This window comes from Periophthalmus magnuspinnatus, chromosome 15, assembly GCF_009829125.3.
Source record: "Periophthalmus magnuspinnatus isolate fPerMag1 chromosome 15, fPerMag1.2.pri, whole genome shotgun sequence".
In the NCBI taxonomy this organism is placed as follows: Eukaryota; Metazoa; Chordata; class Actinopteri; order Gobiiformes; family Gobiidae; genus Periophthalmus; species Periophthalmus magnuspinnatus.
This window is the reverse complement of record NC_047140.1, coordinates 10,775,325-10,790,274: the sequence shown is the minus strand read 5'-3', so window position 1 is coordinate 10,790,274 and position 14,950 is coordinate 10,775,325. Positions and strand designations below refer to the sequence as shown.

General features: G+C 45.2%; 1 protein-coding gene across 1 annotated transcript in view; it reads right to left on the bottom strand.

Annotated features, from left to right (window-relative positions):
• The window catches only part of gbf1 (golgi brefeldin A resistant guanine nucleotide exchange factor 1), a 61,906-nt gene that overhangs the window by 26,979 nt on the left and 19,977 nt on the right, over positions 1–14,950 (bottom strand). Inside the window, exons 4-13 of the mRNA XM_055227126.1 lie at positions 11,531–11,662; positions 10,200–10,318; positions 9,766–9,874; positions 9,010–9,070; positions 5,205–5,259; positions 3,055–3,193; positions 2,458–2,663; positions 1,830–1,983; positions 1,352–1,563; positions 335–433 (exon numbers count right to left, since the gene is read on the bottom strand). Coding sequence (XP_055083101.1) covers positions 335–433; positions 1,352–1,563; positions 1,830–1,983; positions 2,458–2,663; positions 3,055–3,193; positions 5,205–5,259; positions 9,010–9,070; positions 9,766–9,874; positions 10,200–10,318; positions 11,531–11,662 — 1,286 coding nt within the window. The remainder of the gene's footprint in view (positions 1–334; positions 434–1,351; positions 1,564–1,829; positions 1,984–2,457; positions 2,664–3,054; positions 3,194–5,204; positions 5,260–9,009; positions 9,071–9,765; positions 9,875–10,199; positions 10,319–11,530; positions 11,663–14,950) is intronic.

Below are 14,950 nucleotides of genomic sequence, written 5' to 3'. Positions count from 1 at the left end.
CAGTAACTAAGAGCTGTTTTTACAATTATCTGTATCTGGGGAAAAACACATTTTTATCAAAAACAAGAAAAACTGGGCCAACCACAGAGGACTTTTAACTAATTTGAACACTTGGGTCATGGCATATATGTTGTGCAACTAATAACGTTTATGTAAGTAAACATTAAAGTGACTCCTGATTTCAGCAGACACCGAGGAGCACAGTTAAATTAGGCATAAACACTAGCTTGTAGCAGTGCAGATGGACACTGCAGAGTGGAGAGTCTGGTGAACGGGCACTGGCTTTATAAACACAACTCTGATGCCTCTGATGATGATCTTATCAAAGTTTTACCTCGAGCTGAAACTTGAGGTGGACTCTCATGGACTCAAACAGCAGGAAGCAGACGCGAATCGAGGAGGCATACAGGTTCATCCTCTCCACACTCAGCAGCTAAAACACAAGAAGAGATCAGACTGGTCCGAGTCCCCGGTCCGAGTCCCCGGTCCCAGTCCCAGTCCCCGGTCCGAGTCCCCGGACCGAGTCCCCGGTCCGAGTCCCCGGTCCGAGTCCCCGGTCCGAGTCCCCGGTCCGGGTCCCCGGTCCGAGTCCCCGGTCCGGGTCCCCGGTCCGAGTCCCCGGTCCGGGTCCCAGTCCCCGGTCCGAGTCCCCGGTCCGGGTCCCAGTCCCCGGTCCGAGTCCCCGGTCCGGGTCCCAGTCCCCGGTCCCAGTCCTCGGTCCCGGTCCCAGTCCTCGGTCCCGGTCCCCGGTCCCGGTCCCAGTCCCCGGTCCCGGTCCCAGTCCCCGGTCCCAGTCCCCGGTCCCGGTCCCAGTCCCCGGTCCCAGTCCCCGGTCCCGGTCCCAGTCCCCGGTCCCAGTCCCCGGTCCCAGTCCCCGGTCCCAGTCCCCGGTCCCCGGTCCCAGTCCCCGGTCCCCGGTCCCCGGTCCCAGTCCCCGGTCCCAGGTCCCCGGTCCCAGTCCCCGGTCCCAGGTCCCCGGTCCCCGGTCCCAGTCCCCGGTCCCAGGTCCCCGGTCCCCGGTCCCAGTCCCCGGTCCCAGGTCCCAGTCCCCGGTCCCAGTCCCCGGTTCTCGTCTCTCGTTTAGATCTGGTTCAGTGCTTGTGTGTTTAGAGCTGGTTTTATCCTGTTTTTTGTCGTGGTCTAGTTCATGTTTGAGTTTATAGTTTAGTCAATGGTTTCGTCAATGGTTTAGTCCCTGGATTAGTCCCTGGATTAGTCCCTGGATTAGTCCCTGGTTTTGTCCCTGGTTTTGTCCCTGGTTTTGTCCCTGGTTTTGTCCCTGGTTTTGTCCCTGGTTTTGTCCCTGGTTTAGTCCCTGGTTTAGTCCCTGGTTTAGTCCCTGGTCTAATACCTGGAATAGATGCCTGCAGAGCTCGTCCTTCACCAGCAGTAGCAGACTCTGGTAATGTGCCACGTTAGCAGTTTCCAGGGCGACGGCGAGCAGTTGCAGCCCCATGTGCATCATGGCGTCCGTGTTGTGGCGGTCGTGAGGATTCGTCAGAGAAATCAGGAACCGGAACAGCTCACGGAGACAGGGAAGACCGTACGGGATCAGGGACGCACCTACAACACAGGGACAGAGTGAGATGCCCTCCTGTCAGATAATCAACCATCATCCTGTAAGCCTGCCTGTCAAATGCCCTCCCATCCTCCAGTATACCTGTCTGTCAGATGCCCTCCCATCCTCCTAAAACTGCCTGTGTCAGAAGCCCTACTGAATGCAACTCCTCTTGGGCTGTCATAGTCCCTGTCGTAGTCGCTGTCTCTCGCTGTCTCTCCCTGTTGTGCCCCAGTAGATTTGGTTCAGTTCAGTTTGGTCCGTTTCTTACCGTCTCTGTGTGTAGACTGGGTGAACCTAACGCCCCGTGGGTTGACATAGTCCATGTCGTGCACTGAGGAAGTGTCAGACACAGAGTTGTTGTCGTCTAAAACTTCAGGGATGGACTCCACAGATGCGGACTGTGCCGAGCTCACCCTGTCGGACTGAGGAGACACAGAAAGGTCACAGAGGTCATTGCAGGGTCACCGAAAGGTCAGAGAATAAGCAGGACTACAGTCATATCGTCCCTCTTAACGTTGTACACTGCCCTTGTGTCATAAATAACAAAGCCTAAACCCTACAGTATTTTGAGTTTTTATTGGCTTTTTCTTAATAAGACTTGTTTTATAATGAGACTGTGGAGATAATACAGGTAATCATCAAACTTTGTCTATGTGTTAGTCATATTGACCCCAGGAGATTTTGAACAAGATATATGTAATTTCCTGTAATCTGCTCTCTCCTCTCACTCACCTGTCCCTCTCTTCCCACTCTCACCTATCCCTCACCCGTCCTTCCCCTAGCATCCCTCTCCCCTGTCCCCCTCACTCACATGTCCCCTCTCTCCTCTCCCCTGTCCCTCCCCTCTCCCCACCCTCCTCTCCCCTATCCCTCCCCTCTCCCCACCCTCCTCTCACCTGTCCCTCCCCTGCCCCCAGGTCACTCCCACTGGGGTGACTGGGACTCAGGGCGGTGCTGTTCTGGTCCAGCTCTGATAGATCTTCTCTGGACGGAGTCTTGGAGCACGAGTCCACTCCACTGTCTGAGGGACTGGAGATAGAACCAACGCTCTCCGAGGAGGGCAGCGGGGGACCCGAGCCTGAGTCCAGAAACGGCACCCCAGCTGTGGGCAGACAGAGAGGGGTGAGGGGGGTCTCTGTCCATACCCACACACGTACAGGTGAAGTGTCCCCAACGCACACATCTACAGGTGAAGTGTCTCCATCACACACACGTACAGGTGAAGCGTCTTGGTCTCACACACACACTCTCTCTCACACGCACACGTGTCCAGGTGAAGTGTCCCCGTCTTACACACATGTACAGGAGAAGTGTTCCTGTCACACACACACACATACAGGTGAAGGATCTCTGTCACACACACACATGTACAGGGGAAGTGTCCCTGTCACACACACACGTACAGGTGAAGTGTCCCTGTCACATACACACGTACAGGTGAAGCGTCCCTGTCACACACAGGTGAAGCGTCTCTGAATGTGACTGGCTGTTACCTGAGAGGTTGTTGTTGCTTAAAACTGATTGGTCCATAGTTCCGCTCGGACTTCGTACCATATGATGAGCTGGTCGTGGGGAGCGTTTCTGTTTTTTCCATTTGGACGATTCACTCATCCCTCCAGCTCTCATCTTCAGCTGAGGACACAGGACAAGAGCAGAGAGTTGTGACTTTAAGTGTGTATGACACTTTCCTTATTGTGATGTCATAATTTACAACCAAGAAGTAAAATTTTAAATCTAAAAAACAGCCAAACTGTGGAAGGTGTTGTTAATCTTTTTGTAAAATCTTAATCTAATGATCTTAAGCGTGGTTTAGTAAAATGAGTAATCCAACCTGTCAGAATGATGAAGCATTAGGACTGTTGCCATAGCGATAAAAAATTTGAAATAACATCTTTTGAATGATCAACAGTCCTCAAAATGGCGACATACAACAGGAAACCAAAAAACGTGCAAGGTCGCATTCACGTAATAGAATTGATGATGTCATAATGTCAGATGGTATATTGATACTTTGCAGTGACATCACGCAAGGGGTGTTCTACATAATTGTCTATAGTGGAAGCAGTTAAAATGATGACACAATGCACACATTAACAAACACATTCAAAAAAGTTTTATGATTGTCTGAAAATGTCCATGGTCCTGTTTAGGAGTTTGATTTTCAACACAAAGGTGAGAGTGACTGAAAAACTGTTGGCTAATGCTAGCTAGCTTGTGACTGTAATGTTATTTGTTTGGAGCACAAATCAGCTCACCTGCTGTAGTTCAGATAAGTCAGTTCTTTATGGTCAGAATGTATTAAACAAAACTCAGATTAAAGTCTAACTTGAATAATAAAGATTCAGATAGAGCAGTGCCTACAGTTAGCATCACACCCTCAGGGCATGTTGATGACATCATCCACAAAGTATCAATTATTCTGTCGCCTGTGTGTTTCATGTCTAATGTGAGTCTTACCTGGACACGTTTGTTTTTCCACATTATATTGTAAGCCTCAGGAGAAAAGGCAGGTTTAGTGAGTTTAGTGACAGACAGGAGTGTGCACATAAAGAAACAGAGGAATGCACATGCACAGACGGGAGCACACACGTGCACAGACAGGAACATCAGAGACACAGGATCAAGAGAAGCAGGTTAAAACACACTATAGGGTTAAAACTCAGACTGTATATCTAAATGGACATAACTAATCTGTAAGCCGATGGTTTCCAAATAGGAAGTGAGCATGGGCGTGCTTCAGCTCCATCAAGTCTGGCTCCAATTCAGTTGGAAAACTATCTCCCAAATTTCCATAACTCCTGCTGTCAGACTTGTCATTTTGGTCTTAAACATCTTAAACTCTACATGATCCTGGTGTTTTTACTTCACTATTGTGTCCGTAAATCAAGATATGAACATCAATAACAGACAAATCAAGCCTCTTCTTTCCCCAAGGTCGTTCCCGCTAGAGGTAGCAACAAATTTGATTGACAGCGTTGCCAAGCTCCCACTCTCTTCTAAGATAGTGGTGCAGGCGGGAAGGGGTGTTACCTTCAACGGCCACACTCCAGATTGGCTCTTTGGTTGCTATAATACTCGCAGTCAGAATTCCAAATATGGAACTCTGCTCCAAATTGGCCCCTATAACTGCTAGCCTCGATGAGCTTCATTTGAGCTTCATGTGATTGGAGTCGAACGCTATGGGTGACGTCACACTCATTTAGTCCACTTCTTTATACAGCTTGTGGTTTAAAATGAGAGAATTCAACACTGTAAAAAATGGCCTACTCGATGCAGATTTTTGGAGCCGATAGTGATATTTGACCTGCTGCTGGGGCTGAGAATTGATATGATGGCCTACAGATGTGTCTTCTGTTAATGTAACAATAACAAAGTTAACAAAAAAAGTTACATGTCTGTGTACCAGCCAATACCAATTCTAGTAACGCTATATTTATATATTTATATATAGAATTTTAACTGGTAGAGATTCATTTTTTACAGTGTGGGGCAGGAGAAGGGGGTAAGAGGCTTCATGCAGAGACGAGAGGTTTAATTTGGGGAGAAAAGGCTTAAACATGCAGACGTTTACATGAGGAGAGAGAGAGCAGACGACACAAACACTCAGGACACATTTGATTCTAAAATGTAAAATGGAGCTAACCTTTTTAATGTTGGCACCGACACAACTTTTGGCCTCTTCTTTGAACTGTGGTAACCTGAAAACAGAGTGTTTAAGTCAATGAACATTATATAAAACAAATACAAAGACTTTAATGTACTTAGTTTTATTTTAATATTTTGGCAGATTTATTTTAAAGCGAACCCATTTCAGATCTTTAACCATGTTCTAGTTATTTCTTCTCATTGAGGTTCTGAAGTTGTATTTGGAGTGATTCTTGTTTGAGTAATCTTTAATCTTATACTTTTTCTATTTTCAAGATGCCATTTTACCAATCTACCCCAGTTTTTACCTCCAGCAGTACCTTTCTCCAGTTTTATTTTCTTAATCAGTGATACTCATAGGATTCGGCAGCGTTGCAGTTATTTTCGGATAAATAAAAAAATGGGCAGCTATCCATAGGGTAACGCATGCAGCGCTTTTTGTGATGATGTTTACGGTGACGTCAGCTCCCATTGGGCAAAGTATGTATATCTGTCTTTCAAAATAGTAACTTGCCCATAGAGTTACACAAGCCCCTGCCCTCCATCTGAAACTATGACATCAAATCCTAAAAATAAACAGTCAAAACAAAACCCAGGCCCCCAAAGTCCACAGAGCTCTGAAAATACACACAAGAACGTTATGTCTAAAATTTGAAAAAGTAAAAGGTACAAGTCTCTGCACCTGATTTTTAACGTCTTAAAAACATGAAAAACAGAACTAGTTTGCAGTGGTCCAAAGTTATTCTTCATTGACTTTTGCATTCAGAGCATCCTAATTATTCACCATGATGAGTTTATAAACACACTCACAACTCTCAGAGACCGGAGCAGAGTTTTGCTGTCATGGTAATGCTAATGACAACTAGCATACTAACAGAGCACTTGACCTGATTCTCGAACAATGAAACACTTAATAATATGCTCTGTGCACAACAGTGATCGGCAGCCTCACTGTTAGCGTCACTACTTCCTGTCCAGTTTTATCTCTATGAGGTTTTTGAGTCCGAGTCATGCTAAAATGAATAAATATTTAAAAATCAGGCAGAAACTTACAGAATACAATCCTTGAAAAACATTTGCAAATCATTTTCAATCCGGATGGTCGTTTTCCTCTTTGGCCCGCAGGACACAACGTCCATGATTTCCAAAAATAATTTGAAATGTGGACTTGCCAGACCACAGCACACTTTTCCACTTTGCGTCAGTCCATCTCAGGTGAGCTCAGGCCCAGAAAAGCCAGCAGCGTTACTGGATGTTGTTGATATTTGGCTTTCGCTTTGCATGGTACAGTTTTAACTTGCACTTAGAGATGTCGCGACGAACTGTGTTAACTGACAATGGTTTCCTGAAGTGTTCCTGAGCCCATGTGTTAATATCCTTTGCACATTCATGTCTGTTTTTAATACAGTACCGCCTGAGGGATCGAAGGTCAGGGGCATTCAATGTTGGTTTTTGACCTTGTCGCTTATGTGCAGAGATTTATCCAGATTCTTTGAATCTTTTGATGATATTATGGATCGTAGATGATGAAATTCCTAAATTCCTTGTAATTGTACACTTATAAAAGTTGGTCTTAAGACTGTTGGACTATTTACTCACGCAGTTGTTCACAAAGTGGTGAACCTCGCCCCATCCTTGCTTGTGAATGACTGAGCCCTTCGGGGATGCTCCTTTTATACCAAATCATGACACTCACCTGTTTCCAATTAACCTGTTCACCTGTGGAATGTTCCAAACAGGTGGATTTTAGGCATTCTTCAACTTTCCCATTCTTTTGTTGCCCCTGTCCCAGCTTTATTGGAACATGTTGCAGGCATCAAACTGAAAATGAGTGAATATTTACATAAAAACAATAAAGTTTATCAGTTTGGACATTAAATATCATGTCTTTGTAGTTTATTCAGTTCCATATAGGTTGAAAAAGTTTTGCAAATCATTGCATTCTGTATTTTTTTTGTTTTACACAGCGTCCCAACTTCACTGGAATTGGGGTTGTATAAAAATAATTGGGTAGTCTTTATTTTAATACATTTGAATTCTTGTTCACTTATTTCACACATAAACAAAAGTGTGCACATTAGTGTTCTCACGATAAAAAAATGTCCACATTAAATGGTAGTACTTTCTTTTATATTCCCATGTGGCCTTATATGTGTGTAATCCCTCAGTGGTCCAGGTGTTCCATAGTGATCCATGGGTGTATATTAGTCTATGTGTCTTATACTTGTTCTGATACAGCTCAAGATCATTCTAAAGATATTCAGGAAAGACAACTCTAGTGCATGTGTGAAGGAGTGTGCATGTGAACAGGAGCGTGCACGTGAACAGGAGCGTGTACGTGAACAGGAGCGTGTACGTGAGGCGGTGACATCTCACTCAGCCTAAATCCCTAAAGTCCACAGCAGCTTTAGTCTTTGTTTGGTTCCCACACAGTTAGCGTCTTTAGCTGTTAGACGTTTGACTTTTCATCTGTTCTGGATTAAAAAACACAGGAATGTTGTGAAAAACGTCTCGAAAATTAACTGGAGTCTTTGGAGAAGAGAGAGTGTCAAGGGGCAGTGGTCTGGGTCAGATTTAGACCAGGACCAAAGAAAACTGCAGCAGATATTAGCAGATTAGCCTCTTTAAACATGTTAGCTTTAGCACTTAATGTTGGAAAGAAATTAACTGCTTTGAGAGAAAGCGCTAGGTCTCAAACTGTGGGGTGCGCACAGATGATGGTTTGGGGGTTTTCTGTCAAGTTTAATCATTTATGAGTTTCTCCTGGTTTGGTTCTGGGTTTGTTTAGTCTTTAGTCCTGATCCTGAGGAGGAAACCTATTAGACTAGTCCTGGTTCAGTTCTGGTTTAGTGGGTTCAGGGTGGGTTTTTACCGGGACTAAAACAAGACTTGGGACTGAACAGGGACTGACACAGGACTTAATGAAAATTAAACCAGGACTTAACCAGGACTAAATTAGGACTATATCAGGAATAAATCAGGACTAAATCAGAACTAAAGCAGGACCGAACCAGTCTTAAACCAGGCCTCCCTCTCCTTCTGGGGCATTTAGATTCTGGTCTCGTCTTGGGGGTGTAGATGAGCTGAATATTTTTGTTTTTTCTCTGATTAAAAATGTGCTGATGTGCAGTGTGGTGTTTGTGGAGTCTGCGTTCAGGGTCATTCCTATTTAAATGTGTGTCTGCGTGTGAATAATGATGTGTTTAATGTCACAGGGAGGGTGGTTATTAGCGACGCTTGTCTGTGCTCCTGTCACTTCTTGCTCCTGCCTGTGGTCCTGCCTGTGCTCCTGCCTGTGGTCCTGCCTGTGGTCCTGCCTGACGTTTACAACATGTAGTTGACCTGGTTTATAAAAGTATCCATTTTGCATCATCTAAAACAACTTAATACAAGAAACAAGTCCACTGACTTCAGCATTAACTGCACATGACACTAGTGAGCAGCCAGTTTTTTTAATTTGTACCAAAATGACTATGCGATGCTGCTAAATCCTACAAGTATCACCATTTATGCAAATAAAACTGGAGAAAGAAGTGCGTACGTCATAGTGGGCATGCAGGCATGGTGGAGGTGAAAACGGGGGTAGAGTCAGAAAATGGGGTCTAGATGTACTAGCCTGAAGCATTCAGACCTGAGCTAGGATCCTGGTCAGAAGTACTGGTCATGTTTTAGGTTGATGGAGAAAAGAGGCAAGACAGAATACCTGCAAAACCTACATATTCCAAGATTTTAACCTACTGTAACTAGTGATAACTAAGGACTAGACCCAGACTAGACCCTGTACCTCATGTTCTTTTTTTTACCTGGAGAAGAGCAGTTGCACCATGTCCACCAGGGTGTGCTCTGCAGACTTCCTCAGTAGCTCTGAAACAGGAAAAGGACCCAGGTTTGAGTTAATGATGTGACAACAGAGTGTACAGCGCACACTAACCCAGCATATAAATTATAGACTGTATAAAGAAGAGGACTGAGGGAGTGTGACATCACCCACTGCTCCAAATGAAGCTCATCGAGGCTAGCAGTTACAGGGGAAATTATAGCGAATGGCCATATTTGCAAATCCATGCCTGAAACCAAAGAGCCTATCTGTAGCCAGGCTGTTGAAGATACAAGCCCCTCCTTATCTGCATTTCTAGTTTAGCAAGGGGCGGGTGCCTAGCATCAAAGATGTCACTCAAACCTGGCTAGCAGGAGCAATCTCTGGGAAAGAAGGCACCTGGTTGGTCTGTTATTAATGTCTATATCTTGCTTTAGGGACAAAATAGTGAAATAAAAACACCAGGATCATGTATAGCGGGTTAATGTGAACATTTTAAGGTCAGAATGACAAGCCTGACAGCAGTAGTTACAAAGAGAGAGGCCACGCTTTTTTTTAAATTCAGCCTGAGCTTGAAGGAGCCAGTTAGCACCCATGCTCGTTTCCTGTTTTGAAGATGGTGGCCAGTGGGTTAGATATGTCCAGTTATGTATACAGTCTATGGTATAAACTGCTACCACAACTACCACTATTTACACTGTATATGGAGAGATACTTCTCCCACATATCTGGAGTGACTCACCGCTAAGCCTCATCTCAAAGCAGATCCTGAAACACGACTGCATAATCTCACACACAGACTCGTTTGTGAGGTGAGCCCCGACTGGAGTGAGCAGGAGAGTCCTCAGCACCTGCACAGAAAGGTAAAACGTCAGGGATCATATAGTCAGAGGGTTATATACAGAGACAGGGATCCAAACGAGAGTTACATAACTATGGTTCTATGAATTCCACATGACCAACAGGTACACTGTCAGTCAGAATCAGTTTCAGTGAGAAAATTCTACAGGGGCTATTAATAATCATGCACTAAAATAACATGCACTGTCATCTGGGCCTCATAGAACCAGAGTTATATTCATAACTCTCTGTTTACCTCTAGAGTCTAATACAGGTGAGTATTACCTGTACACAGGTGACTGTCACCTGTAAAGTCTGTACATAGGTGAGTGTTACCTGTAGTATCTTCATGAGCACGACCTCATCACTGGCCGGATCTGTTCCCACAAACCGAGCATGTGTCACTGCGTCGGCCATGTTCTCAATGGCCTCAGCCGCTGCTTCATGACTGGCATCTGAAAAACAGTTAAAAGTCCAGGTTTAGCCTGGGTCCAGTCCCTGAGCCTGATGGAACCAGTTCACACCCATGCTCACTTCCTGTTTTGAATGTGGCAGCCAGTGGTTAGATATGTCCATTTATATATACCTGAACCAGGGACTGAACCAGAACTGGTTCAGTCCCTGGTTCAGTCCCTGGTTCAGTCCCTGGTTCAGTCCCTGGTTCAGTCCCTGGTTCAGTCCCTGGTTCAGTCCCTGGTTCAGTCCCTGGTTCAGTCCCTGGTTCAGTCCCTTTATTTCCTATAGGAGCAGATGTGTCTTTTGTGGATGCGTTTAGGGCCTGGTTTTGCACAGGAGAAATCAGATCTGTGTTTGTGAAACCGGAGCATTCAGTGTTTTCTCTTCCCACAGTCATTAAACTAATCACCTGCAGGACCCAAGCCCGAACCAGGTCTGAACCAGGTCTGAACCAGGTCTGGATCTGGACTAACATCTAGACTAAAGGTCTCACAAAGGGACAAAGAGCAGAGTGCATTACCCTGATTAACTATAACAGCAGCATTAGGAAATGGACTAGAGAGAAGGGGGACTGAACCAGAACTAAACAAGGACTAAACCAGGACTACAGTAGCTAGGACAAGACTTTGTTTTTCCATATAGTTTTGCTTCAGTAGAGGGCACCATTTGACAGCTGTGATTTTAAAAAGTCAGTCTCACAAAAGCTTGTTTTTGTACAATGGCTGCTGCATAAACCAGGACTGAACCAGGGACTGAACCTGTACTAAACTCAGGATAAACCAGGACTAAACCAGGACTAAACCAGGACTAAACCAGGACTAAACCAGGACTAAACCAGGACTAAACCAGGACTAAACCAGGACTAGATCAGATCTTTTTGCCTGGTCTAAACCCGGTCTATAAACAGGTCTTAAAGTTTAGCTTCAGTTTACTTCAGACATGGTTGTCTTAAGCAGAGTTAAATGTCCCACTGTGGGACTAATAAAGGCATATCTTATCTTATATTGGGCCAAAACTACCAACCTAAACTTAGCCTAAACCCCGGTCTAAACCCCGGTCTAACCCACGCCCACACCCAAACCCACGCCCAAACCCACGTCCAAACCCACGCCCAAACCCACGCCCAAACCCACGCCCAAACCCACGCCCAAACCCACGTCCAAACCCACGTCCAATGTAGGTCTACTCAAGTCTAAACTCAGTTTTGTTACCTATGAGTCCGTATGAGAGAAACTTGTTGACGGAGGTGAGGGCGAGGCCTGTGATTGGTCCAGTCGTGTCTTCGGAGCGAACCACTTCCAAAAAAGGGCGAAGGAAAACATTTGGCTCCACCTCTGACAAATCTGAAACAAAACAAAATATTTCACATTTTAGATACAAACTAAACATGAAACAAAAGTCATTTTAACATTTTAAAGAAAGATATTCACTGCAGATTAAAACAGTCAGAACGTGAACAAGATAAAGGCAGAATAAAGAGGTCTAATCAAGGACTAAACAGGATTTGAAAAAGTGGTGAACCAAAGGTAAGGGACTGACCAAGGGCTAGATCTAGAATGAACTAGTCTTGATGTTGGACTTTCTTGGACTTGGTTTAGTTCTAAACTGTACCTAGAATAAATCAGCACTAAACCAAGAATAAACCAGAACAAAATCAAGTCTAAACCAGAATTAAACCAGGTCTAAACCAGGTCTAAACCAGATCTAACAAATACAAAAAAGACCTCACACGACAACAAAGATAAACCAAGACCAGGACTAAAACAGGTTTAAAAAGAGGGATTTAAACCAGAACTAAACCAGGATTATGCCAGGATTGAATCAAGACAAAATAATATTTAAAAAAAAAGACCACACAGAACAGCAAAAGTAAACAAGGATTACACCAGGACTGAACCAAATGATGCATACAATAATCCAAAACGGTGACATGCGTTTGCAAGCTTCCACCTCAGGCCCACAGTAGGGCCAGTGAACAGGAGCCATTTTTCCCACAGTCTGAATGTGATGATAAACATTTAAAATCATCTAAAAATATCCCTCCAGTGAGAGTCTCAATACCCTCCCTGAGGTGGGTTTAATAAAGTCCAGATCTGAGTAAATCTGAGGGAGGCCAAGCCAAATGTGGAGCAGGTAAAACAACATGAGAGTCACGCACTGGAGCTACAGCCATCCATAGGGGCCCTCCAAATTGGAGCAATCCAAACGGGAGCCATCTAAAAGGGAGCAAGGGGTAAGGGAGCAAGGGGTACGGGAACGAGGGGAACAGGAGTCATCCAAACAGGACCCATCCAAATGGGAGCAAAGGGGAACAAACGGGAACGAGAGGGAGGTGACACTTTTTTGAATGTAAAGTGAATTGGAGCCAGACTCAATGGAGCCAAAAATGCACCCATGCTCACTTCCTGTTTAGAATGCGGTGGCTACCAGGTTAGCTATGTCCATTTATATATACAGTCTATGGACGTCACCCACAGCATTCGGCTCCAAATGAAGCTCATCGAGGCTAGCAGTTATAGCGGCTAATCTGGAGCTCAGTTCCATATTAGGAATTCCGACAGCGAGTATTATAGCAACCAAAGAGCCAATCTGGAGTGTGGCCGTTGAAGGTCACGCCCCTTCCCGCCCGCAACACTGGTTTAAAAGGGAGCGGTGCTTAGCAACGCTGTCAATCAAACCTGTTGCAGGGAAACAAGGCTCTTGATCAGACCAGATCAAGTCTCGGCTCTGTCAGACCTTCTCGTTGAGGAGCGATAATGACATTCAAAGAAATCAGAGCCAAGAAACTGGCTTACAGTTTCTTGGAAAACTACACCAAATCTGAACCAGACCAGAGGGGGAGGAGTGGCTCCTGTGTCTTTGTGCATCAGATGCCCTACCATTAAGGCTGCAAGAATAATCTCAATCAAACCGAAATCGTAATTTGAATGGATGCAATTGGTCAATCACAAAGACTGCAGGTTTTAAAACGTCCCACATTACTCTATGTCCTGATCCATGTTATAATACCTGGAGGTGTGTTTCATTAATTCATAAGAAAATAAAACTGGAGAAGGAAGTGCATACACATCACAGTGGGCATGTACTGGTGAAGGTGAAAACGGGGTAGATCGACAAAATGGCGTCTTGAAAATGAAAGATTAAAGATTACTCAAACATGACTTACTCCAAATACAACTTCAGAGACTCAATGAGAAGAAATGACAAGAACATGGTTAATGATCTGAAAAGCCCAGGTTGTAGGTCTGATTTAATGTTGACATGGTTTAGTTCTGCTGTCTGAGTCCTGGCTCCCCAGTTTTGGTCGTTTGGTTCAGACCCCGGTTCGGACCCCGGTTCGGACCCCGGTTCGGACCCCGGTTCGGACCCCGGTTGCGGCCCTGGTCTTGGCCCTGGTTCAGGCTGGCTTCACGGTGCATTCAGAAGCAGGCTAAACGTGGGAAAAAGGAGGTGCAAAATGAACAGCTGCAGGAAGAGACTCTGGTAATGACTGTGGCGTCTCAGGATTCTTTCACTGGAGAAAACAAAATCAGCTCAGAACAGGAAACAGGAAACACTCTGGAGCTGTTTACTACGCTTACAAATACAAAACACAAAATATGGAGTAAATAAGAAATACAACTATTATTTATAGGAGTGCTATAGTGTGGACTGTTGCCATAGCAATAACTGAACCCGGACTTGACTTGGAAAGTTCTTTTAGTCTGGTCGAAACCTGGTCTATAACAGGACTTAACCAAGAACTAAACATGTCTTAACCAGGTCCCTATCGGCCAAAAAAGACCATCCATTCACAAACCTAAACATGGTCTAACCCAGGTCTAAACCCATGTCTAAAACCCAGGTCCAAACCCAGGCCCTAACCCAGGTCCAAAGACCAGAGACCAGAGATGATGGGTCCTCTTTCTCCTTTCCTCCTCTACTGGTCTCTTCTCTCTCTCCCCTCCTCCCCATCTCTCCTCCCATCGCTCTCTCTCTCTCCCTTTTCTCACTCTCTCATCTCTTTCCCTTTCTCTTCTCCTCCTCTCTACTCTCTCTTCAGGCGCTCCCCCGCCTCCTCCCTTTCTCCTATCTTCTCCCTCTCTCCCCTCTCCTTAATCCGGTCTCGTCCCTGGACAGAGCCTTGGTGAATGGGAATGCTAAAGATATTCCGGCGCGCGGAGGAAAACTTTTAATTTCTCGTGGGTTTAGTTTGCGTCGTGCGCTGGTCTGTAACCGACGGCAACAGAGCCATACTTTAATTGTGCCAGTTTGAGTCACAGAAGGCGCCATGGAAACAAACCAATCAACCGCATCCACAACAATAACCCAGAGAGGAGAAGGTACCACAACCTGAATACAACATCTGAATCCATTAGACCTGGTCCAGACCTGGTCAAGGTCGGGGTTTAGACCTGGTCCAGACATGGGTTTAGACCTGGTCCAGACATGGGTTTAGACCTGGTCCAGACATGGGTTTAGACCTGGTCCAGACATGGGTTTAGACCTGGGTTTAGGCCTAGTCTACTTTCCCCTAGTGTTACTGTCTTTCTCAAAAAAAAAAATAATAATAATAACAATTGAATTAGACCTGGGTTAGGCCTGGGTTTAGACCTTGGTTTAGACCTGGTTTAAGACCTGGGCCAGACCAG